The sequence below is a fragment of the Channa argus genome, chromosome 19 (genome assembly GCF_033026475.1).
Source record: "Channa argus isolate prfri chromosome 19, Channa argus male v1.0, whole genome shotgun sequence".
In the NCBI taxonomy this organism is placed as follows: Eukaryota; Metazoa; Chordata; class Actinopteri; order Anabantiformes; family Channidae; genus Channa; species Channa argus.
This window is the reverse complement of record NC_090215.1, coordinates 9688140-9712731: the sequence shown is the minus strand read 5'-3', so window position 1 is coordinate 9712731 and position 24592 is coordinate 9688140. Positions and strand designations below refer to the sequence as shown.

The 24592-nt window shown below is 39.5% G+C and overlaps 3 protein-coding genes across 7 annotated transcripts in view; 2 read left to right on the top strand and 1 right to left on the bottom strand.

The window, feature by feature from the left end:
* Positions 1-130: 130 nt before the first annotated feature.
* On the top strand, positions 131-10579 carry bmi1a (bmi1 polycomb ring finger oncogene 1a). 2 transcript variants are annotated; one of them, XM_067485978.1, is made up of 10 exons: positions 131-447; positions 5029-5163; positions 5465-5561; positions 6171-6226; positions 7000-7047; positions 7245-7353; positions 8015-8054; positions 8355-8453; positions 8609-8689; positions 9325-10579. In XM_067485978.1, exons 2-10 carry the CDS (start codon positions 5052-5054, stop codon positions 9670-9672), a joined length of 990 nt encoding a protein of 329 aa, XP_067342079.1. In that variant the 5' UTR covers positions 131-447; positions 5029-5051; the 3' UTR covers positions 9673-10579. The 2 variants fall into 2 exon arrangements, with proteins under 2 accessions (XP_067342079.1, XP_067342078.1); XM_067485977.1 differs by lacking the exon at positions 131-447 and adding an exon at positions 810-1336.
* A 1917-nt stretch (positions 10580-12496) lies between these two features.
* On the top strand, positions 12497-19144 carry spag6 (sperm associated antigen 6). 2 transcript variants are annotated; one of them, XM_067485963.1, is made up of 11 exons: positions 12497-12651; positions 12732-12827; positions 12906-13072; positions 13525-13708; positions 14128-14333; positions 14888-15061; positions 15146-15298; positions 15438-15629; positions 17614-17730; positions 17826-17971; positions 18266-19144. In XM_067485963.1, exons 1-11 carry the CDS (start codon positions 12627-12629, stop codon positions 18327-18329), a joined length of 1524 nt encoding a protein of 507 aa, XP_067342064.1. In that variant the 5' UTR covers positions 12497-12626; the 3' UTR covers positions 18330-19144. The 2 variants fall into 2 exon arrangements, with proteins under 2 accessions (XP_067342064.1, XP_067342063.1); XM_067485962.1 differs by lacking the exon at positions 18266-19144 and having other exon boundaries at positions 17826-18196.
* Positions 19145-20341: 1197 nt separating this feature from the next.
* The window catches only part of pip4k2aa (phosphatidylinositol-5-phosphate 4-kinase, type II, alpha a), a 32809-nt gene continuing 28558 nt past the window's right edge, over positions 20342-24592 (bottom strand). For all 3 annotated transcript variants that reach the window (XM_067485966.1, XM_067485964.1, XM_067485967.1), the window contains one exon: positions 20342-24481. In XM_067485966.1, the coding sequence (XP_067342067.1) occupies positions 24401-24481 (81 nt within the window). In that variant the 3' untranslated portion in view covers positions 20342-24400. The remainder of the gene's footprint in view (positions 24482-24592) is intronic.

Below are 24592 nucleotides of genomic sequence, written 5' to 3'. Positions count from 1 at the left end.
CTGTAGCATTTGTTGAGGCTTAGTTTAGCTTTTCCTGGAGGACCGGGGCTGATGGGAGCTATTTAAGGCTACTAAGGCAAATCTGTAATTTATGTCCATTGCATTTTAAGAATGTTGAACCGTTTCGAGAGTTTCTCCTTCTATCTGCATCTACATCGGCTGATGTCCAAAGCTCCTGAGCTGAAGCTCCACGGTGCCTCCGATTTCATAAAAACTAGAGATGCCTTCATTTTCTGCTGCGCTGGCTGAAGGATAAAGGGTCCAATTCATCAAGTAGAAGCCGCGGCGCATTTTCTTGCAGATGTCAAGAAAGCCTGTGACAAAGGTTTGACACCACAGCAATTTGTCACATGGACGTGTTTTAACCAAGTGCGTGGGTCCTAAAAGCAACGATCAGTGGAGATTAGTGAGGCAGCTGCCTGGTGCACCAATAGACTTCACGTTATAGTAAGTGGAATGAGGCATTTGTACGGTCAGAACGACAGGAGTGTGTGTTTGTGTGTGCTTTTGTGTGGGTGTGTGTGTGCGGGTGCAGTTATTTTTAACATTAGACAGATGAGTGTACAACATTAGTAGCCTACTTTTTAGACGCCCCTGTTGGTGGCACCATTATAGGTGAAAGATGATGCACATTAGTGCGTTAAGTGTGGCAAATTATATGAATGTGTATGGAGTTATTTTAAATCGTGCGTCATACATGAGACAGGGCAGAATACACCGACAGTAATATTTAGGGGTCTTCAAGCAGTCGCCTGTTGTCCCCTCAGCTTAAGTAACGCTCACACCGCTGACGGCTTTATCGAGTTTAGTTGTTAAAAGCGTATTCACGTGAACAAGTGTGTGTTTTGTGCGTTATTTTATATCGTGCGTAGTCGATTAGGACAAATAGCATACTCCGACAGTAAGTCCCAGGCACCCTTAAGCAGAGAGACCACGTGACCAAAGCGGGGCGGTCGAACTACAAGCCATTTTGGGGACGGTGTCAGTTTCCACGGAGCACACACACACTGCTGCATTTTACTGGGGGAGAAGCGGATATTTTGGAGGCAAAGTTATCGGTGCCGAAGTGGGAGTCTTGCCGAGCCGAAGCCGCGGGATTGGACTCTTTTGTATCCAAAGGTTAGATACGCACACCGCGGACTAGCGGCGAAGAAACGAGGAGTTTTAACCGCACATCTGAAATGCGGTCCGGTCCGCCGTGCGCTCTCCGCCACTGACAGCGTCTGCAGCCTGCTTCAAGATGGCGGCTCGCCTCCTATTCATTTTCTGCTGATTGCCTCCCAACTTTCATTGTCTGTTCGCCTCAAGACCCACCGATTTCCAGCCCAGCCTCCAGGTACGTCTCGTTCGATATCGTCTCTAACTAACGAGAGCACGAGGCGAGGTTTGGGGTTTGTGCTTTTGTGTTTTTCCACGTTATCAATCCAGCGGTGGATGGGGAGCTTTCAGCGGTGGCTGCAGCGATCACCGACGTGGAGCTCCGTGTGTGTCTGCGCACCACTTGTCTCGCAAAAGATGTTCCCTGCTCGGATACGAGCACGAATTTAGCTTTGATCACCACCGGTGTTGCATTATCAGCCATTCAGGAATCTGTCTATATGAGCTGATCGTTGCTGGCGTTTGAATTGCGTGGTTGGGATTTATGTAAACTGGGAGATGTCGGGCGAACCAGGCTGGGTTGGCTGAGATGTTCACAGCAGCAAGTGCTCCAAACGCTCCTACTGTGCTCGTATTTCCACACAGTGTCTTCATTTTATAGAGTTGGGATGTTTGGAGTGTTAGGAACAGGGTAGTAAGCGTCTTTTTTCCGTAGATGATGAAACGGTGGATTTATTAACTTAACTCGGTTTGCTCCCATGGACGTGACATGGAGACAGCCCACTTCAATTGTGTTTAAAATGCAATTATTTTTTTGCCCGCTTCTTTCGACACACTACATCACCGCTGAACACACATTGACTGTTTATGCATTTGGGTGTAGTTGTGTTGATTTAAGACCATTGATTGGGATTTTGAGAAATTTAAAAAAACTAAACAAAACCGGGTGACTTGTCGACCAGAACACAAAGAAGGGGCTGTGTCTCAGCAATCAGCCAAAGCTTTAGTAATTTGACTGAAATTCACACGAGCTGTGTTCAGCACAGACACTTTGTTTGAAGACATTAAAGCCTATCATAGATCTCCATATTTCCCTTTTCATATTTTGAATACTGGCGCATTGTGTGACCGAATCTGGTGAAACACGGCAGTCAGACGTGAACCATGGCAGTTGGAGTGGTTAACGGGTTAAAATTAATGTATCTCATCCCCCAGTCGGTCTCGCATATCTGTAAATAGATGTGACCTCACTTACAGTACTGATTCTGTGCATAGAATAACGCTTATTCATTTGTATTGACCTTAGTAAGTGCCAGGTAGCCCTTTACAAATTGACTGACAGCGGATAATAAACTGTGAGGTGGTGCTTTTACCATTTCCAGTTTTAGTTGGGTTATTTCCAGCTGCTGTTGGATTCCGTGTAAGTGGAACCTTTACAAGAGGAACTGGTCTCGTTTAGGAATAAATGAGGTAGGCAGGACTTTGGGTCACTGAGCTGAGAGAAATATCTAAATGTCTTATTTACCCAGCGAAGTAAACTTTCAGTAGCTGTTCAGAATTAATTTTCAACTCACAGCTTTGAGTCCACAATTTGAACTAGTTGGCCATTCACAGGCAGACAGCTGGGCTTTATCAGGAGTAGTGAAATCCGGGCCTCTGGAACCGCAGCTCTGCTTGTTCCTTACCTGTTCATGTACTACAGTTATTTTCCAGTTTCTGAATGACTGAACACACCTGATCCAGGTAACCAACAGTGGGGAGTGCAGGGATAGTGAAATATTAAGTTGGTCTATGTTCGGTCAATGTGTGTGTGTGTTCAAGTGGAAATCTTGAACAGATCTGCTTTAGCTGTACTGTAATTTTTTTGCTGTTTTGTTGTTGAGACCGTTTGAATGAAGGTATTTATGTTTAGCCTGTGAAGTGCTCGAAGTTTTATAAAGTGCGCATGCAGCTCCCTCAGGACAGAAGGAGAGCACTTGTCCAAACACCATTAAATCGATTAATGGTGCAACAGTCTCCCCGCATATATGTATACATTATCCATCATTATCCATGTGTGAGCCATTCTTTGAACGGGGTCGCTGTCCAAACTTGCCTGCATTGGTCTGTTCAAAGGCGGCCAGGAGAGGTCGATTGGAGCTTTGAAAACGGCCGGGGCTCGGGCACAGCGCGGGGCTGTGAGGGCTCAGAGTTGGGCAGGCTGGCTGTCATCCAACGTCTGCAGAGGGTCATTTCCTCATAAGCGCCGCATAACCTACATTTGACTTTTAGTGGCTTTTTAGTTCTTCACACATAGCCTTTATTAATATGCACCGACACACATGATTGTGTCAAGAGGAGTTTGCCTTATGTGCTTAGAAATAGGCTATTGTATAAAACACAACGATACTTTGGCATCAGATGACATTTTCACCGTTTGAACTCTTGCGGTTGGTCAGAACCGGGTCGGTAAGAAAAAGTTATCATTTCCATTGGCATAAAGTAGGCTACAGGAAAACAAGAGGCATGCGACTTTGGTTATAATATTAATAATAATAACGATAATGGCGCACAATAAATAAGAAGATCCACTGTGCGCTTCAACTTCAGCGCAGTCGCTGCTGTCTGGCCATGTTGGTGCCGTGCGGTGCTGTTGATCGCGCACACGCCATGAAAACACAGTGCAAAGCGAACAAGCATAAGGCTGAGATTATTCTGAGTCGGACATATACTGTGCTCTCTGTGGGCCACAAAGATTTGGGCAATTCGTGTAAAAGCGTCGGGTAATGGCTTCATTTGCCCCTTTCGAAGGAAACCCCGCAGCCCGTTGAACCGATACAGGCTTTTTTTTTCCTCCACAAAATGGCAGCCGTGCTATCGGCAGCCTGGCAGCCTGGCAGTCCAGCGGCTGTCTGTGTGCGCGGAGGGACGTGGAGTCTCCGGTCCCTCCTCATTCCCGCGTTGCACACCGGCAGCTCGCCGTGCTGTTGTGTTAGTTTGACATCCTGCCTTTTTTTTGGTCACTGGCGACCAGCCATGTGGGCTAAAAAGCAAATTGAGTAGCCATAGAAACGCTCAGGTTTCCCTGTAGCCTGTGTGGCACACCTGACGCTGTGTCTCCGATCATCCCCCTTTCACTCCCTTTCACCTCGGAGCGCTACATCATCGTTCCCAGTGTTATACCTGCAAAAAATAAAAAATAAAAAATAATCCCAGTTTAAGGTGACGGTGGTCATGAAGTGGAGCGGATACCAATCAGATTTTGATCAAAGTCAATTGCGACGCAGTTGTTGTGACCCTAAAGGTTTTGATGTTGGGTAGACGTGATTCTTTATTTTCACTCAGTCTCATAGACCTATTTCAAGCCTTTCTAGACATTCACTCTCTATTATTTGAAACTAAAGCTGTACTCAGACAGCGGCTTGCGCAAGTCAAAGTGCTTCATTACGCATCAAAACAGCATAACCGTCGAACCCATACGACTCCTCAGAATGCGTCCAAATCTGCAGTTATGAAACCCCGATTAATTTTTCCTGTAGTGTGACTCATTTTTAGAATCGCGAAAGCTTTTGATCAGAGCTCGTTTCTGACTGATTGTAAGGGCTGCGCTGTTCCTCTGGTGCTGCCATATGTTAAATGTTAATGTGAAATGAAGCAAAGGAAAAGACAGCGGAGTTCCCGCGATGCCATAGTGGAGGTACTGATTTATGATTACCCACTGCGCCTCGGTCAGGTGACTGGTGCTGCCTGTCAATCAGCCACAGAGAACCTCTGCCTTTGGTTATCATCAATTAGCATAAAATATGATGTTGCTTTAACACAGTCAAACAAACACCAGCCTTTTACAGCAGATCTGACATGGGCTGTAAAAGAAACCCGTAGCTCCCTTGATCCCTCTTTGCCTGCCAATAATTGCTCAGTTTTAACTTTTTTCCCCCCCCCCCGACACAGGATTGTTGTTCCTTTGTTTCACCATGCACCGGACGACCAGGATAAAGATTACTGAGCTCAACCCTCACCTCATGTGCGTCCTGTGTGGAGGATATTTCATAGACGCAACCACAATCATCGAATGTCTTCACTCATGTGAGCAATAAATGAATAAATATGGCTCCCTTTTTCTTGTAGGGGGAGATGTTAACATTAAAATGATGTAGGACTGTTACAGTATATTGCAGCAAGTCAAAGCCAAGTTGAATTTTCTTTGCATGTTTCCCTGCACATACTTTTATTTGGATCTTTCACTGCTGCAGTGTTGATGCTGGAGAAGAGAGTTTCCCCAGTAACAAGTCCTTAAACCCGAATAGGCATTTATTTCAAATTCAGGAAATCCTTTCAGATGAAATCTGATATTGACACTTTCTTTTTCTTTTTCTATGGTTTGCAGTCTGCAAGATGTGCATCGTGCGCTATTTGGAAACCAGCAAATACTGTCCCATCTGCGACGTACAAGTACATAAAACCAAGCCTCTGTTAAACATTAGGTGAGAACTGTTTTTACATTTCCCATATTCCTGACACATACTGCATCCTTTCTGCAGTATGCTTTCTGCTTATCCTTTTTCTCACTTCCTTTGATTTTAAAAAGATATTTTGCAGAGTGAGTGTTGCCTTATTATGGGTTGAATTAGTCCATCTTGTGCTTTTATTTCTTTTTAAGAAACATTTTGATGCATTTGTAAAGCCATGCACTGATGACAACAATTAGAGCATTCCTCAGTTCCTGTTTTTTTGTCTTGTTGTGGTTTCCCCCTTTTGTTTCCTAAAAGTGAGGTCAGCCAGTAGGTTGAAAATATTTAGATGCAAAAACATTTGCAGAAACCTTGCATTAGAGAAATGATCCTCATGTTTCAATACCAGCTATATAGATGCCAATCTATTGCATACAGAGTGTGTATGGTATACACTGCAAGAAAATACGACATATTTAAGAATGTATGTGCTGTGGCACAGTATTTTTAAACAAGCATTCTTGCTGTAACTCATAACTCCTCTTAATCAGCTAACTATGAACTCAACCCTGTTTGGTTTTTCTAATTTAAGCTGCAAATGTGGAGACATTCAGAGATTAAAGTTTCTCTTCCTTTCTCTAGGTCTGACAAAACTCTACAGGACATTGTTTACAAGCTCGTCCCTGGCCTCTTCAAAAGTAAGAGCACTAGTTTGGTGTTGTGAGTACTTTCATTCTGACGGTGCATTTGCATATTCTCTAGCTTTCGTCTCTTTAGTTGTTTAATTCATAGTCACCCAGAAGTGTTGGACTATGAATGCAAGTATTTGACCCTTTTATGCAAAGAAAAAAAGGAAGAATAACAATAAATTAAATTTGTAATAAATTCAACCCATATTAAATATACAAGATATGAGACTACATAAGAATATGATTAGTTATGGATATAATGTAGTGTAATGTCTGACTGTTGCTTTAAAAATGTTTTGTTTTTTTAACATTTTTCAGTCTATGGTGTAAATCTGTTAAATATTTTTTTATAGTTGTTGAGCTAATGTGTGCTGCTGTATCCATCATGTCCGCCTGCTCTTTCTCTTTTCAATGCACATGTTTTGTTTATGTTACACTAGATATATTGCTGATATAACAAAAGGTTAAGGGGTGTTTGTTTTATTGCCTACTTCTTCCTTAAAAGATATAATAAAATCTAAGTGGAATGTACATTGATTTTAAAGGCACAGGCCATTAAATAGGCTGTATTAAAGTAATACAATATCATCATTGTCTTAAATCTTTTGTCATTTTGCTGTTATTCATGCTGTTGGGTTCAACATATGTGTTCAGAGTTTTTTTATGTAAATTGCTTGGAGGAAATCTGAGCTTGTGTATAAATACACCCTGCAGTATTTTAAGCCCTGGAATGATAATTCTGTGAAACCTGAACAGACTTATGACTTTCTGAATGTCCTCAGATGAAATGAAGAGGAGGAGGGACTTCTATGCAGAGCATCCTGTAGATGGTGAGTTATAAAGCACATGTTAATCATCTAATTTCGCTTTGGTCTTCAGTGTGAAAGAGAGAGTGTATCTTACATTTAGGACAAGTGGATGTGGTTAATTTGTGTTTAGTACCTACTTTATTGAAAACAGTTTTCTCAATAAATGTGTTAAAGAAACTTATGTTCTTAATTTCTTTATCATTGCAATTTTTCTCTAGCTTCTAATGGATCAAATGAGGATCGTGGAGAAGTGGCAGATGAAGACAAGAGAATCATTACGGATGATGAAATAATCAGCCTGTCTATTGAATTCTTTGACCAGAGCAGGTAGGCGTGCTTTAGAAATATGTACATATGTTAAAGCGGGTAATTTTTTTTGTTTGTTTTTGTTGCTGCCACAATCATTAATTCTGCATATTTATGTGGGTGAGTTTGTCCTGGAAAGTTTTTATTTGGGTATTAGAGAAAAAAGACAACTAGATGTGTTTTTAAGAAATGAAAGAACACAGTGGTTACTGACTAATGTTTTAAGAGATTAGACTCATTAAAACTGTTTTTTCAGACAAGATGCTGTGAATAAAAATGGTCAAATCCAAACAAGAATGTTATGGATCAGTTATTCTGGATCCAAATGCAGCAGGTCATGTCACTTTCCTTCTTAGTGGTGCTACATTTTTCAATATATCGTACATGGGGAATATTTTCATGAAGTGTAAAGACAACTTTTTTCCAATAAATCCACCTTTAAAACCCCCATCACAAGAGATTTTTTATTTTTATTTTTTTACACCAGGCAGTGGTTTTCTTGCAAAATCCCATAGACATTGTTAGACTGTTAACTTGAGAAATACACATCTACTGTATGTGTCCAATTTAGAAAACATATGTTATGTATGCACTTATTAGTAATAAACAAATGTTATTGCATTTAGTGATGGTGATGTTGTTACATAGAACATTCAGTTATTTTCCTTTTATTTCTGTGCAGACTGGCAGTGGGAGTTGAGGACAAACAGTCTAAAGATCAGGTATTGCAAATAGGTTTTAGTCACAATCTTTGCCAGCCTTATCTTTCTTTTGTCGATGTTTTGAAATAAAGTAAAGACGAAACCATTTGCAATCTTTTTCTTTTTAATTCGACAATTAATAAATGTTATAACATCTATTGAAGAACTTTGACTAAATGTTACTTTCTGTGAAACAACTGGTACATTGTTGTAAAGCAAATTCTGTTTTGAATGTTAAGGTGGACCAGCCTGTATCCTCTAAGAATTCTTAGGTGTGGTCACATGAAGTCAGTATTATAAAAACTCAATTGTAATTGGCAGGTGGTTAACAAGAGGTACCTTCAGTGTCCAGCAGCCATGACAGTCATGCATCTGAGGAAGTTCCTGCGCAGCAAAATGGACATCCCAAACACCTACCAGGTCTGTGTTTATTATTTATACAAATATGACCTATACATTTAAACTACCCAATTTCAAATCTTTCTCTCCAAGAGAACTGTGATGTGAAGATGACTATTTCAATATCCTGTTTAAATACTAACGTTTATTATTTTATTCTATTGTGTACTCACTAGGTTGAAGTCATGTATGAAGACGAGCCTCTAAAAGATTACTACACATTAATGGATATAGCATATATCTACACTTGGAGAAGGGTGAGACATCTCTTACATTTTTCTAACCAAAGAAAAAACTCGATAGCAGTTTGTTTATCCAAGCTGCTGCTATATGTCAAATCCTAAATGTATTTAATATTTCAAGCTTTTAGTTTATCTTCAACAAAACCCTTTTTATAATCATGTCTTTCTCCATCACATGGAGGATATATTGTGATATCTTGTGACTGCAGATCAAAAGACAGTCAAGGCCAAAATCGTTATGGATGAGACTCCAAATTAGAGTGTTGAGGATGAAAATAAGATGTTATTACTGCTTTTTTTTTTTCTTTTCTTTTTTAAAGCACAGAAATTAGTTCTTATTTCCACCTCTTTGTGGTAACTAGGTCAAAAAAAGAACCAAATCCAGACGAATCTGAGGCTACTAGTTCACTTTTGCATCATTTGATAATCCCATATGATAATCTGTAATTTGACATGCATTTAGGATATTTATTTCCAGAGCAACGTAAAAATAAATATAACCTTTTTAATTATTGATTTTTTTTTTTTAAGGAATGCTAGAAAAATATTTTAGAGATGTTAAGTTATTTAGCCTCTTGTACGTTTGGTTTACTTGTTTATTATTAGTTAGGCTCTAAAATTGTACCCTGGCTTTATTATCGCCTCCACAGAACGGCCCGTTGCCCCTGAAGTACCGAGTCCGACCCAACTGTAAGAAGATGAAGGTGAGTCACGCGCAGCAAGACGGCCAGAACAGTGCCAGCAGATCCGGCCCAGAGAGCGACTCTGCCAGCGACAAAGCCGGAAGTCCCGCCGGGGCCCCGTCCACATCCTCGTCGCTGCCGAGCCCCGGCACGCCCACTCAGTCCCCTCACCAGCAGCTCCCGCACGTCCCCGTTAGTGTCAACGGGACCCAATCCGCCGCCCCTCCGAGCCCGAGCAGATCCTTCACCCAGTTTGGTAGCGGAAGCAAGCCCCGGAAGGTTTCCCTGAACGGCTCGTCGACCTCCTCCGGATGACGCGGGGGCTTCGCAACGGATCGGACCAGCCAACGCCAGACACCCGCTCAGCTAATACTGTTCTCATGCCGATGTAGTTTTATTGTGTAGACAATGTTATCGCTCTTTCTCTCTCCATCTTGTTGTTATAAATATTATGACATCATCTGTAAGTTTCAACGTAGTGGACGCCGAACATTTCAAAATAAAAGCAATGAGGAGGTTGGGTGGCGTGGGAATTTTATTATGAAAGATGTTGAGGGAAAAGGGCAAGTATGTGCACCCTTTCAGAGCTACATCTTTATTTTTCAGAAGTGACTGGAGAAAGACAGATATACCTTCCTTTACGTTTGTCATATTAAACGTGTTCATCATGACTCTCATGTGCAGGGATATTTTGAAACTGCCAGTTTGAACATGCATGCTCATGATAACACTTTGTTTTCTGAGTGGTTTCTGCGTCTTTACCCCATAAATCTCATTTTGACGGATCTCTGGAAGGCTTTCGGGGCTTGATCTTGCTCCGATTAAAAGAAATTTTCTTTGCCTTCACGGTAAAATGCCCATGGAGGCGAGGGGGGAGGGGGAGGGAATCAATTTTACTTTGCCTTTACTGGAATACAAACTTTCTTGTAGCTGCAGTGGAATCGGATTGCTTATTTTTCACGTCTTTTAACACGTTATAAGCAGTTTTAGAGAATCCACATGTAAATAGAAACAAAATGCATATTTAATCAGCGATGTTATTCTCTTATTTACCTTTTTTCTGAGCAATGACTTGAGCTTCTGTTAAGTTCTGTCATGCTCACTGACCGGTGTCCTGATGTCTCTGTGTTTCACGTATTTGTATCGCTCGACTGTATGGATGACTTATTTTATTGTTACTGTTGCACAGTATAAAACATCTAAATAAAACATTTTACACTTACGGAAGTCTCGATTTTTGTTTTCGTGGTGGGAGATCATCGGTCAACTTGGTGTTCTGCATAAAATGAATAAACAAATAATGGAGGGATTGAAATGGACAGACGGTGCAAAGCGCCAGATGTCTGTCTGAATCAGCCATGATGCAGATAACTCAGTTAAGGAGGCTCTGGGCTGTCAGCAGGAGGAGATCCCGTCATCTAATTAAGTTTCTGAATATTTAATTATGATGGAAGCCTTTTAGATTAGTTTAGATTATATTGATTAATCACATGTAGTTTTTATTATAATTTAATGCGCTGAAATGCAGCTTTTTTGTTTGTTTTTTGCGAAGAAATAATCAGGACAATACAGATCGGTTTAATGGGAGTCCCACATTTCTTAGGCTATTTTTGCATTTCATTATTTTTTTCAACAGTTATTTGCTCTTTGTGAAACCTGGTAATTTGAGATATATTACATGTTGAGTAGGCTACCAAACCATTGACTAACGATTCAATCACATTTACATATGCAATTTGTCTTTCTTATTTATTTTCACTTTATTTAGCACAATTTAAAATCTAGAAAGTTAGGATAAATCACACACCTTGGCGTATTTGTTCATTAGCCTAAATCTATTTGCAATGAATGGAAAAAAAAAATCAACCTAAATTATTAAATAAGGCAGCCCTGGGTCTAAAAGGGGCACACGTGCGTCTAGGTTAACAGATAAAAAGAGGGGCCATATTATTAGTATTTATATATGTGTTTAGGCTACACTTGAATTTGTAACTAGGGTTTCACTGAAAATTGCCCCCAATGCCAAAAAGAAAAAATATAAGAATATATTAAAACGAAAATAATGTTACATTTTCAACTTTAAAATGTTACGATGTATGTTAATGGTGACTAATTAACATATAATGTAATCATTTGGCCACAATTAATAAAATCACGCTCCAACCCATAGTGAAATTAAATAAAATAGAAAATGAACACAAAATAGTTATAATCCAATTTCGCAGGTAAGCTTAAAATGTTGGTGGGATTAATCGTTTATTTATTTTTAATGACATAAAAACGCACCTTTACCGGATACGTTGTACAAAAGTAATAATGTTAAAAAAATTGTAAAATTTTTTACATGTTTTTTTTTAAGACTAGCTACATCAAACAACAAGCTTTAAAAATGTAATCGGCACTACATTGGCCACCTGCATTGACTCAGATGAATATCTGTTAAGTAGCAGAGAAACTCAAACTATTTAAAACATTCCTAAAAAGTGGAATCTGGTGTTGTTATTATCACTATTTTCCTTTTATCGCAGACTACCTGTTGACACACCACATATATTAAGTTGCCCACTACCCTCAAGAGAGAATAAGCACATAGACTAATATTTGTATTGATATAATATTTCTCTAACATAATAAAAATGATAACGTCTGTTTAGGGCATAGCCTATCACTTGATTTTCTCAAGAATACATCATTTACGCAGGTCATTTGGGGACACTGTGGAACAAGCAGACAAGTATCATTTTTTAAAAAGTAAAATAAAAAGTTAATAATTGAGCGCCGTTTAACTTAACTTAACTTAACTTAACTAAATAGAACCTATAGGCGCTCACAGGATGAAAGCGATTCCGCTTTGTTAGCTGCTTGGCTGGCCTCTTTTTCTTTAAATGATTATACTGTCAAAATGTGACATATCCGCGGTTGTCTTTCACTGAAAGAAAAAAGGAGCTATCGGAGATCAGGAACCTAACAGAGCTCTCACTTTGTACATATGTTTGAGCGGGAAACACGAACGCTTGCGAGGCGTGAGCGGATCAGAATATATAGCAGAGTGACTGTCTTTATAATAGACGATCTTCGAAAAAAAAACCCAGAACGTTCTGCTTCCTGTGTGTTGCCATGGCAGCACGTAACAACAGCGGCACCTGAACCTGGATACGGCCAGGAGAAAACACGAGCTGAATCCTGTTAGAAATCCGATGTGTTTTCTCTATAAAGAGATTTAGGGACTGGAAGCATCTTTAAAAGAGGCTTTTGTCATCGCAGTAACAATGAGTCAACGGCAGATCATTCAAGGTTAGATTCGTGAGTTTTCTTAATTCCAAAAAAGTCTTCAGCTGCTTCACGCTGTCTTACGATCTGTTTATACTATGCAGTTTTTGAGCAGTATCAGAAATCAAGGATGCAGTTTGTGCAAAGTGTTGCTGATCTGGCAGCCAGAACACAAAACATAGAAGTTCTCCAAAATGCTGGTAAGAAACAAGTCTATGTCTACCAAGAATATGTTAGCCCTAGCTGCTCTTTCCAGTGTTTTCTGTCGTCCCCCGCAGGTGTGATCTCTATGCTGCGTCCCCTGCTGTTGGATGCGGTCCCCAGCATCCAGCATACAGCAGCTCTGGCTCTGGGCCGCTTGGCAGACCACAGTGATGACCTGGCCGAGGCTGTGGTGAAGGAGGACATCCTGCCCCAGCTGGTCCATTCTCTGGCCTCGCAGAATGTCAGTCTTTCACTGGATTATTGCTCCTGGATATCTAGAGCTATACTAGGTTGTGTATGAGAGGGATTAGAGAGACAGAGAGAGACTGCCTCCCGCTGCAGGACCCTGGGGTCGGCCTTCTGAATGTGAAAGTGTGTTTTGGGCTTACTTGGCAGTTTGCCTAGGGTCTACTTGAAAACCTAAGAGCCCTTTACCATGAGAGCAACTAGGCCCCTCTTTTCTCTCTCTTTCTTTTAGGTTTTTCTGCATCACCCCCCCCCCCCAGAGGGAGACAAGATTTAGAATTATTAATTTATTAATGACACATTGTACTCTCATTAAAATCCTTAAGTTTATTAGTTTAAAAATAAAGAACTTATTCAAATATACAAAGAACAAAATACTTTCTTAAAAAGCTGACATTTCTGCAGGGACAGTAAAACTGATATGCATCTTTATGTGCTTGTGTGCAGAGATTTTATAAGAAAGCTGCAGCTTTTGTGCTGCGTGCGGTGGCCAAACACTCCCCTGAGCTCTCCCAAGCTGTGGTGGCCTGTGGGGGGGTGGATGCACTGGTTCTCTGCCTCGAGGAGTTTGACCCTGGGGTGAAGGAGGCTGCAGCCTGGGCCCTGGGATACATTGCACGACACAGTGCATGTAAGGAGGATACTGTGACATGTTTAGGTTTCTTTGTGTTTCATTAGCTTTGTTTGAAAATAGTTTTTCCCTGAATATGATTTTGTAGCCCTTAAAACCGTAACTTTGCTGGTTCCATACCCTGGGCAGTGCTTGTTCCTCCATTATCAACAGCACTGTGGTGCCCTTGAGTAAGACCCTTAACGATTAATGTGCTCTATTATGTGTGTGTGTGTGTGTGTGTGTGTGTGTGTGTGTGTGTGTGTGTGTGTGTGTGTGTGTGTGTGTGTGTGAGATTAGGTCTGTACCTCCAAATGAAAGGTCTCAGTGAAACTACCCTGAATGAATAAACATTTTTTCAAGAAGACCTTAATATATATCTGCAAGTCCTTCACACATCTGTATTTTCAGTTTTCCCACCCTCTTCCATTTTCATGCAGCGTTGTCGCAGTCCGTTGTGGATGCAGGTGCTGTCCCCCTGCTGGTGTTGTGTCTTCTGGAGCCTGAGATGGCCCTTAAACGCATTGCAGCTTCCACCCTCAGTGACATTGCCAAACACACACCAGAGCTGGCCCAGACTATAGTGGACACTGGTGCTATTGCACATCTGGCACAAATGATCCTCAACCCAGATGCTAAACTGAAGGTAAGTCAGCTCAGTGGAAAGCCTGACTTTAACTGCTGTTTAGTTGATTGTCTATGACACATTATCACACAATATAAATAAATGAGCTTTCAAGTTTTTAACATTTATCTCATCACATGTATCACATGTATCACAATGTGATTTGTGAACCCTTGCTTTATTATTGATGTTTTTGATGATATGCAGATTTGAAAATATTCCTTTATTTATATTATGTTTTCTCACATTTAAAACTTTGTATTTTTGGTTCCACTGAGGCCAAATTATCTTTGTTGTAACTCAAGAGTTTGAGTAAGTTTAGTAGATTGTCAGTGTGTCTAAACCTGTAAAGATTGTCTTGGTAAAACTGAAAATGTGGTGAAACTTAAGCAATAAATGGCATCTGATTTTAATAAACATATTTGAAAGAAAAAGAAAAAAATAAGTATTTTTGGCAACCAATCTAAACAATTTTAACAATGATTGCAATTTCATTTAACAATCAAATTTAGAATCAATTACAATTACATTCTTTTTTGTAAAATGTGAATTAACCTGTTTTTGTCTCCACCCAGAGGCAGGTGTTCTCGGCTCTCAGCCAGATCAGTAAGCACTCAGTCAGCCTGGCAGAGATGGTGATAGAGGCTGAGATCTTCCCTGCAGCACTGGCCTGCCTCAGAGATCCAGATGAGTATGTGAGGAAAAATGTCACTACTTTGATAAGGGAGGTGGTGAAACACACACCAGAGGTACTACACGCACACACACACAAAACGCACACACAAGAACTTGTAAGCAAAATCATCCATCCAAGACTGTGTGTGTGTTTGTAGTTATCTCAGGTGATTGTGAACTGTGGTGGCTTGGCGGCAGTGGTCGACTATCTGGGTAATTGCCATGGAAACCTTCGGTTGCCAGGGATCATGATGCTGGGATATGTGGCTGCTCACAGTGAGAACCTTGCTATGGCTGTCATTCTCTCCAAGGTACGTGTGCTTTTAATTAATCTCACTTCATGTGACAGCTAAAGCGGCCACCAAACCCAGAAACATTCCCTGAGGTCCACTATGTAGGTCACATTAACTGAACCAGAAGTGTTTTGCTATGCGTCCTCCTGTCCTACAGGGGGTGCCCCAGCTATCCCTGTGTCTGACTGAAGAGACCGAAGATCACATCAAGGCGGCAACTGTCTGGTCCATCGGCCAGATTGGGCACCACACTCCTGAACACGCTAAAGCGGTGGCCACAGCTGCACTGCTGCCCAAACTGTTATACCTCTACATGGAAGCCAGCAGTTCAGAGGACCTGCAGACCAAAGTAAGAGCCACAGTTCTGCAGGCTGATTTGCATTTCACGGCTGAAGCCTCGCCCCACTTCAAAAAACAAAATCAATACATAAGGTTTTACTTCTCAAAAAAAAAACCAACAAAAAAAAAAACCTTTTGACTTTCGTCTAATAATCCAATTCAAATTTTAAGTCAGCCATTTTATTAATCGGTAGCATCATTAAGAGAAATTAACCTTTTGCATTCTTAGTGAGGAGTGGTGGAGCATTTATTTCATCCAGCATTTTTTACTTAACTTAAGTAAAAATATTAATACCACACCGTAATACTTCGTTTCAAGTAAAAGTTCGCATTAAAATGTTGTACAAGTACAAATATTTGTGTTAATCAGAAAAAACACATAAAATTACAAGTTAGAATATCAGTGACTATCATACTATTACATAATTGTCTTATTCGTATTAATGTTTCAGTACTAAGCAGATTTTTCTTATGCTGTAGTTGTGTAAATCACAATATTGTAACTGTAGGAAAATTCTTTTTATTAATGATTCATTTGCTGATAATTTTCACAGTCACTTGTTTGACTGCCTACCATGAAAAAAATGAGAAAAACAGTAGATGTGACACTTTGTCCAACCAAGAGTCCCTATTCTAAAAGTATTCAAAAGTATCTATAAAAATCAAATTCTTAAGTTTGCAAAGCTTATATCAGATAGCGCTTGACATATTTAATATTTTTGCATGAAAAATTACTTTAACAAACTGGCTGCTGGTTCAATTTCACTTTACAGTTTAACTTACAAATCAGTTCACATCTACTTTTACATTTAGATAAGTTAATAAAGTCCTTTATTCACCAAACTCATACAGTTTTACTCACTCTGTTTAATGAACCTGGGCTTCACTTGATCTTCATCATCTCCTTATGACAGCAGCAGTCTTCTCTTTCAAATGTGTCAACACTTTGTTTTCATAAAAGTTCTACACCATTTTTAAAACAGTTAACACATGTCAATCAGTGACCTACAACGTTGTTTTTTTTTTTTTAACTGTGTCAAACCAAAGTAAAACACATGTTCCAAGCTGATGGAAACAACTTGCAAATTATTATTAATATGTGTGTAACCCTCAGTGATCCGTGCTTGTCCATCCATAAAGTATGCTCCTCTCTGCAGCTGCTTATAAAGAAAAACATTCAGTGTTATGTCAATAAGCACCTGTGGCCTAATTAACAGGAGCAAATGGACTAAATGTAAAATTATTACAATATTTTAAGTTTTCTTTTTTGATTCTGGGAAATTTTCACAGTTCGAACAATGTGGAAAAAGAAAAAAAAACTCTGATGCAGTGCAGTAAAAAAAACAGGTAAAATGTATTTTTATTTTAAAAAATACAGTTAAAATACTTTGCCATATTGTGTCTGAGTTAGTCCAGGCTACAACCTCAGTGTACAGAAGGTCCCACACACAAGAGTGAATCAAGGAAATTTTCTTAGGAAATGTCTTTTTTTATTTTTATTTTTTAACAGGCCATTTCAAAAAGTGCAGGTGCCGAGTGAAGTCTGTTAATGCTAGTAAAATCATCACGTGATATTGATGTATTTTATTTATTTTTTTGTTCAATGTTATTCAAATGTGTAATGACTGATTGAAAAAAATTTATTTGTTTGACCAGAATTTGTGTTGTTTGAGGGTAACACTAGCTTTTGTGCCATAATTGTAATGTTTTCTACGTGTAAGAGAATTTTGCAAACAAATTTTTTTATTATGGGCAGTGATCTCTTTCAGCCTGTGTTAACTTCTTAAAAAATGTGACTCAAAGGTCTAAACAAATAAGAAAAACACTCATTTGTAAGTTAGTAAAAAGATAGAAGAGATTTTTTTTATCTCATAAAAATGCAGGATAGCCATACATAAAGAGATTATGAGGCAAAGGTCAGCTGGAATCGAAGGTCAAGGGAGAGAGAAAAACAATTTTATAAGCATGGTTTTCATCTTGTGCCCCACTTTCAGAGTAAGAAGGCTCTGAAGAGCATCTTGCAGAAGTGCACCTACCTGCCGGCTCTGGAGCCTCTCCTCTACGAAGCTCCAAGCAACATCCTTAAACATGTGCTCTGCCAGTTCAGCAAGGTGAGAGTCAGAAGCTGAGATGTCAGTACTTTATATATTGAGAAGTCTTTCATACCGTGGTATTTTTATTTAAGCTGTTCATTCTGCCATAAAAGGTGCTGCCTCATGACAGTAAGGCTCGGCGTATATTTGTGACCAGTGGGGGTCTGAAGAAAGTGCAAGAGATTGAAGCAGAGTCTGGCTCCCCACTACAGGAGTACATCAACACTATTAACAGCTGTTTCCCTGAAGAGATAGTCAGGTACATCCAAGAACATCAAGACACAAATTGTACGCAGTTAAACCATGTGTGTAGCCGTGAGAGATAACAGTATTCTGAGAATTACTAATCACATGGCCATATACTGTCTTTCATTTCACCTTCTGCTAAAACCTCCCCAACAACCAGACATTTTTCAACAATAAAATAAAGAGTAAAAGTACACAGGGTGATTAAACTCAACACAAGTTAAAATGTATTGAAAGCAAAAAACAAAAAACAAATGCCAAGATTCTTTGGTATAGAGGATTTTACAGTGCATGCGTTTTGTTTCAGGTACTATTCCCCTGGCTACTCAGAGGTCCTGTTGGAGAGGCTAGAGAACTACCAGCCAGCCTAACATCAGTAAACAATACACAGCCAGTTACTTATTGATTCTTATTGACTTTTTAAAAAAAAAAAAATCTGTTTCCATTGTTTATATTTGAGCTTACACTTACATAGCTTACATATAAAGACCAGTGTGAGAAAATAAAGGAAATCATGGCAGTTGTTCTCTTTAGATGCTCACTTTTATTTAAGACATTAGTTCATGATTTCATTCAAACAAACCCTCATGGTTTCGTGAGACCTTTTGTGGAAGGATCAATCTCGTGTCCACTATAAAAAGGTCAAAGGTCAGGTTCAGTGGCAGAACCTTGGAGGCAGTTCCTCAAAGACACTTCGGCAGGCTTGATACCTACTGTCAAGTCTCCTTTTTCACCTCACAGATATCAGTTTTTATTACAAGCTGAGTGGTGCGCATTTGACATCAGAAAAACCGTAACTCTTACACCTATGATAATTCTAACAGCAAGGGATAATGCAGAGAAGAACCCCCGTAGAAAACGTCGTGTATGTCTGGGATATTGAATCGCTCTCCGTCCGCGTTAGTTTTTGCAGGGGTCAGGCTGCCCTCTGGCGGCCAGGGCCCGTCACTGCGGCTCCGCGGCGTACGTGTGTGTGCGCGGCGACACATGGCGAGCCGCTCTTTGTTTTATTGTCTGTGATCGCTCCCAAAAAAACCCTCCAGCTCAGCCTCCGCCTCTCACCGCGGCGGAGATCCCAACATGCAGCTGCCAGCAGCGCCTCGTCTTTAACAACGTTGTCTTCTTCATAGCGAACTGGACGAGTTTTAGAGAAAGTGCGGCGATGCTCCTCCATAAAGCACCTAAATACACAGCTTATCAGTCCGAGGTGTAGGAACAAATATTTCCGCAGTTACTGACATTAAATTGCTTTCTTAGGTCCGAATCATAGCCAGGATGTTTTCCCTTGTTGTACGTTTGTCTGCAAGCAGCTGAACAACAGACATCCTCCAGGGTAAAGACGGACGTCTAGGACGAGAATCTCTTCTTTGTTCCACGTTAATTTTCATGTTGAAGAAAAACTCAGCGTTTCGTTTGAATTAAAACAATCAAATCAGCCAACACGTATTTTGTTAGACATTAGACATGATAAAAAAAAAAAGAATACTTACAACCCAAGATTTCTTTGTGAGTGTACACGTAAGAAACAATACATTTGGCAACTAGGACAAATTTCACTGCACAAAACGTAGCCTACACATTTTTTTGTTAGTTTTTTGTTCAATGACAGGAAAAACATACGTTATACTACAAAAATATTTCTAAAACATCGTGAGTTAATTAAATATCCTATTCGTGATATTTTGCAGTGTAGGGGACATATTAACAGTTTTCTTGTCCTTTCATGATCAACAATGCGGAATTAAAATATTGTGAGATTTAACATTTTTACATTGGCCGACTGCACATATTTTAAAAAAGGTGAATGTTTAGATGACAAAAGGAAACTGAAGTTGTCATTAGTAATTCATCTAATTAGAATAAAAGAGAAAAGTCTTGAAAAACATGCAAAATCTGCTCACTGACTGTCATGCTGCTGGTGTAAAATGTGTCAGCGGCACATTTACACATTTATCATATTGTACTTTATACTTCTGGGCCTGGTAAAACCTGTCAACATTAAAATACTCTCCACATTTGAATAATTGTTTATGTGTTTATCGTTAAATAAAAACTAAAAACCGGAAAATATAATGCTTTCTATGGCTATGGTGCCCTGAATGACATATCAGCAATAAAGTTAATCCCATAACAACAACACGCCAAGATTTCTTTAAAAGAAAAATAATTATAAAACATAAAACGAATTCAACGGTGACGCTTTTTTCGTTACTCGCTGCTCTAGTGAACTCGTGAAAATAATTGTCCTTCCCCTTTTCTGACAAGTTTTATTAAAACGAATGTGGGATATGCAATTTCATTCAAAAGTATCAAATAATGAAACAAAAAATAAACGGAGGAATACATTTGGGACGTGGAAGGACAAAGAACAAACCATGAGATATAGACTGAGTTAAGCAGGACAAGTGCTTTAATTGTTCTGAGTGAAGGCTTGTGGAATGGAGTGCATCATCATCATCATCAATAATGCGAAGAACAAACAAACAACATTGCTTTGGCCTCTTTGTGGGAACTCACAACGACCATTGTCAGACAGCAATAAACAAACACACTCACACATAGAATTGTCATGTGGTCAATGCTGAAGTATCTTAGATGGGAAGCCAAAGCTCATTCTGTAGATGGGGATGTTTCCTGACATGGTGTGTGTTGACTTCTCTATGCCAATTTAATAAATTCAACTATTTCTGAGCACTGTCAGAAAATATTTGTTGTGCACACATATTAGTTGTTTTCCAATTTAAAACTATTGAATATCTCCAGATCATTCTTGGTCTCCAGTCAACTGTAATGCATTTTTTCTCTTAACACTTGGTGACCCAAATGAACAACTTTGGGCATTTTCATTTATGAGTGATACAAAACTTGCTTTATCTCCCAGGTACAACACAAGCAAAACAAAAATAAAAATAAAATAAACAAAAAGACATAATACAATACACTATGTTCTTTAAACTCATGTGGACTGCTGAAAGATGCTTTTTTGGCAAATGAATGGTGGCAGCAGGTTGGCTGGTGTGTGGGGATAATGGGTGAAGGAGCTCATTTATGTGCTCACATAGCAAGGACTTAAATGTCAAGGTACAGCAGCAGGGCAAGTGTGTTATTAACAGCTTTAATTTGCATTTGTTTCAAGTCTGGCACCTCCTTCCTTACACTGAGTCAGAGCGTATATTCCAAACACAAAGCAGAAAAAAAAAAAAACTCACTCTCCCAGCATGCACTGCTCTGTTTTCTACACTTGCTAATGCTTGACTAAATTAAGCCCCCAGGGCCAAACAGAGCAAAGCAGACTAGAATGTGACTCTGTTGCCTCATTCTCTGTTTCCTTTGTGACAGAACCTATGTGCATTATGAACTAGAGTAGAATAGAAACAAAAAACAGCCCATCTATAGTGGAATAACACAGAAACATCAACCAACTATTCAGGATGAACTATCGAATGGCAACACTCCTGGTTACAAGGGTTGCACAAAAGAGATGGTGGTAAGGAAGCTGGAGAATACAAATAGTTTTCAGAAATACATAGAATTTGTTCATTACAGTGTAAGTAAATTTTGGACACATACACACACCCACAAACACAAAAATCACATTCTTGAAATGTGACTGCATCTGGAGTTATTAAATAAATGTGACGACGATGCAGACAGACCTTTGAAGTGGGGTAGGCTTGACAAGAACATGACCAAACACAGTCACGGCACACTGGCACACACAGACTTTCCTTACAGTATAAAAGCCTGTTCACACTGAATAATCACAAATGTGGATCTCAAGTTTACAGAATGGAAAAGGATCCACCATCTTCAAATTTAAGACAGCTATTGACTTTTTTATTGGTTCAAACACAATCATTAGAATGTTTTTGTTAAACTGACTGAATAACAGTAAAACATCTACACACAAGTGTTGGAGGTGTTAAGAAAAATAAAGGTGAAAATAAAGCATGAAAACAGCTATTAAAATAACCTTTGCCTTTGTTTAAAAAAAAGGTTACAAAATATAAAATTAAATAATTTTGAAGTATAAAGGCACACATCTTGCACAGTGTATATAATGAAAAACAGTTATCTAAAGCATGGTAGGGACTATTTTATGCTGAACAGCTCACAAATCTTGGTGGGGGGGCACAAAGAGAACCTGAACAGTAACAACACAGACTTGAGGGGAAAGGAAACTTTGTCCTGTCACATGCAATTTTGTATGACTTTTTTCAGTACACCTACATTAAGCATTGTATAAATTCAAGCAATATCATTCTTCATTTACCACAGCACCATCATTCACTCAATGGTGGCTCCTTTTTTAAATACAACTATATTTCATGACAAAAATCCAATGTAAAAATATAAATGCGAATATAATCTATGATATCTAAACAAACATTGTGTTGGAAGCCTTTTGCTTGCTTTAGAATAGTCAATGACAACTTTACGTGAATTGGTTTTAGTTGATTATCTAGAAGTGATATACAATGACACACACATAACCTTTCTCACTTACATACTAGTATATTGCATTTTTCTTGTCGAGACCACATCAGCTAATTGGGATCATATACGTAACATTTGGTTCCTTTCCTCATGTGCAAAATATACAAAAAACAAAACAAATACTCAAACAGAAACAAAAACCACATTAATTCATAAAACTGCCAAATTCAAACACAGATGAACCACCTTTAAAAACATCAACAATAACAACACAAAAAACATTAACTCACAGCAGAGAAGCAAACAATGCTGTTGGTGTTAAAGACTTAACAACTAATAACTTTATATTTGCATCTAGTCTTCAACCTCTCTACTCCCCTTCTTTCCCCCTCTTTACAACTTTTAAACACTGACACACATACACACACACACACCGTACTTCTGGGTGTGTGGTGCTATGATGCGGGAGGTAAACCGCCTTCTGTCTCTCCTGAACGTACAAGCACAGTCAGAACTCAAAACCCACCACCACGAGACCCTAGAGCACCTTTATAAAGGATTGGAAGGGATTCTAAAAGCCCTGTAAACAGAACGTGTCCACTTCCCTATCTAATATTGCAGTAACATTTTCCCAGCCAATCCCTGAAAGCAGGCGAGAGATGTTTGAGGCGGCAGGATTTGAGTTCAGGGTTTTAAAATTCATTTCTAAGAGGTGAGTTCCTTTTTCTCTTTGTTGTTGCGCATGTAACAGAGTAAGAGCTTCTGACCTCTAACAACACATAAAAAGTGCAACATTTTTCGATTTGACTCATAACGTGCTGATGGCAACAGAAAGTTAAGGACCGTGGATGTTCAATTTTGACACCCAATACAAGCACTGACTTACTTTTAAAATCTTCAGCCACATAAGACTTCTGGGTCATTTCCTGCCACAGGAACAGAAACCATGGCTTTTTACCAATGCCCATCATATTCAGATAAAATGCAAGTAAATGACAAGAGAAATTGTTGGCTTAAACCCCCTTTTCACATATTTCCCTCAGCCATTCTTAAAGATTCAAGATTCAAAATCACTGTGCATCACAACAACGCAAAAGGAACAAAGCACTGAGAGACAATGAGGTGCAACTATTGCTGGACACAAGCACTGTAATTTACTGCAACAATCGAACTCTTCTCAGCTGATAAGAAGTGGTGGTTTGTGTGTGTGCAAGAGGATAACCCAGAAGCTCAATTTATTAACTGTACACAAAGGAGCTGGGAGGAGCAGGAGGTTGTGAGTGATGGAGGAGAAACCCAAATAGGAACATTTGTTTGGCTGAGTACTTGGTTAGCATATGAGTGGAGGTCTGGCTGTTGGCCTATTGGAAGACTGCTTCCTACTTCTTAAAACGGAGCATTTGCATTAGAGGAGGCTCAACATAAATGCAGTCTTTACGTCGCACCCAAGCCTTCTCCTTGTAAGAGGGGCCTGACTTTGTGCTGTAATCGGATCTCTGCACTCTCCTTGACCTCACACTATGCCCCGTAACAAGCCCTACCCACGCTCATGCCTGGAGATCAAGGTAAATACAAACATCCAGAACAAAAAAAAAAACAAAAACACAAAAATAAAAACAAGGGTGCTGAGTATTGTGTTATAAAAAAAAGACATATTCCCACATAAACAACCACATAGACAAAACAAATGATAAAATAACCAACATAATGACTTAGACACGTTTCAACACCCTTATCATCCAAAGTAACAAAAACTATATTCAACATAGGAGGTTAAATGTAAACGAATTGTTTTTAGCTGCAGAGCATGGCACCCCACAGAAAGAGAGAAACAAACAGGGACAGAAGAGGAGAAGAGTTGGAGGAGAGTAATACAAAGCAATCACAGCACCTTCTTAATTCAGCCTGTCAATGCTTGTCTCTTCTTCACTTCTCTTCTCCAAATGTTCTTCCCTCTTGCCCTCTCTTTCCCATGTGCCTCTGTGCCCCCTGCTGCTCCTGGAGGCTATGACAAGATAGTGGTGATGAAATCGTAAAACCTCTTGGAGTACTGCTCTGGGTTCACAGTGGAGATCTCCGCTCCGGCCTAGAGGGACATGGAGACAAATGATATTACCCGTGTATAGAATATTTGACATTGGTGAGTCTGTTGTTTTCCAAACAGAAGAATATATAGTCCTTAATATGCAGCTACACA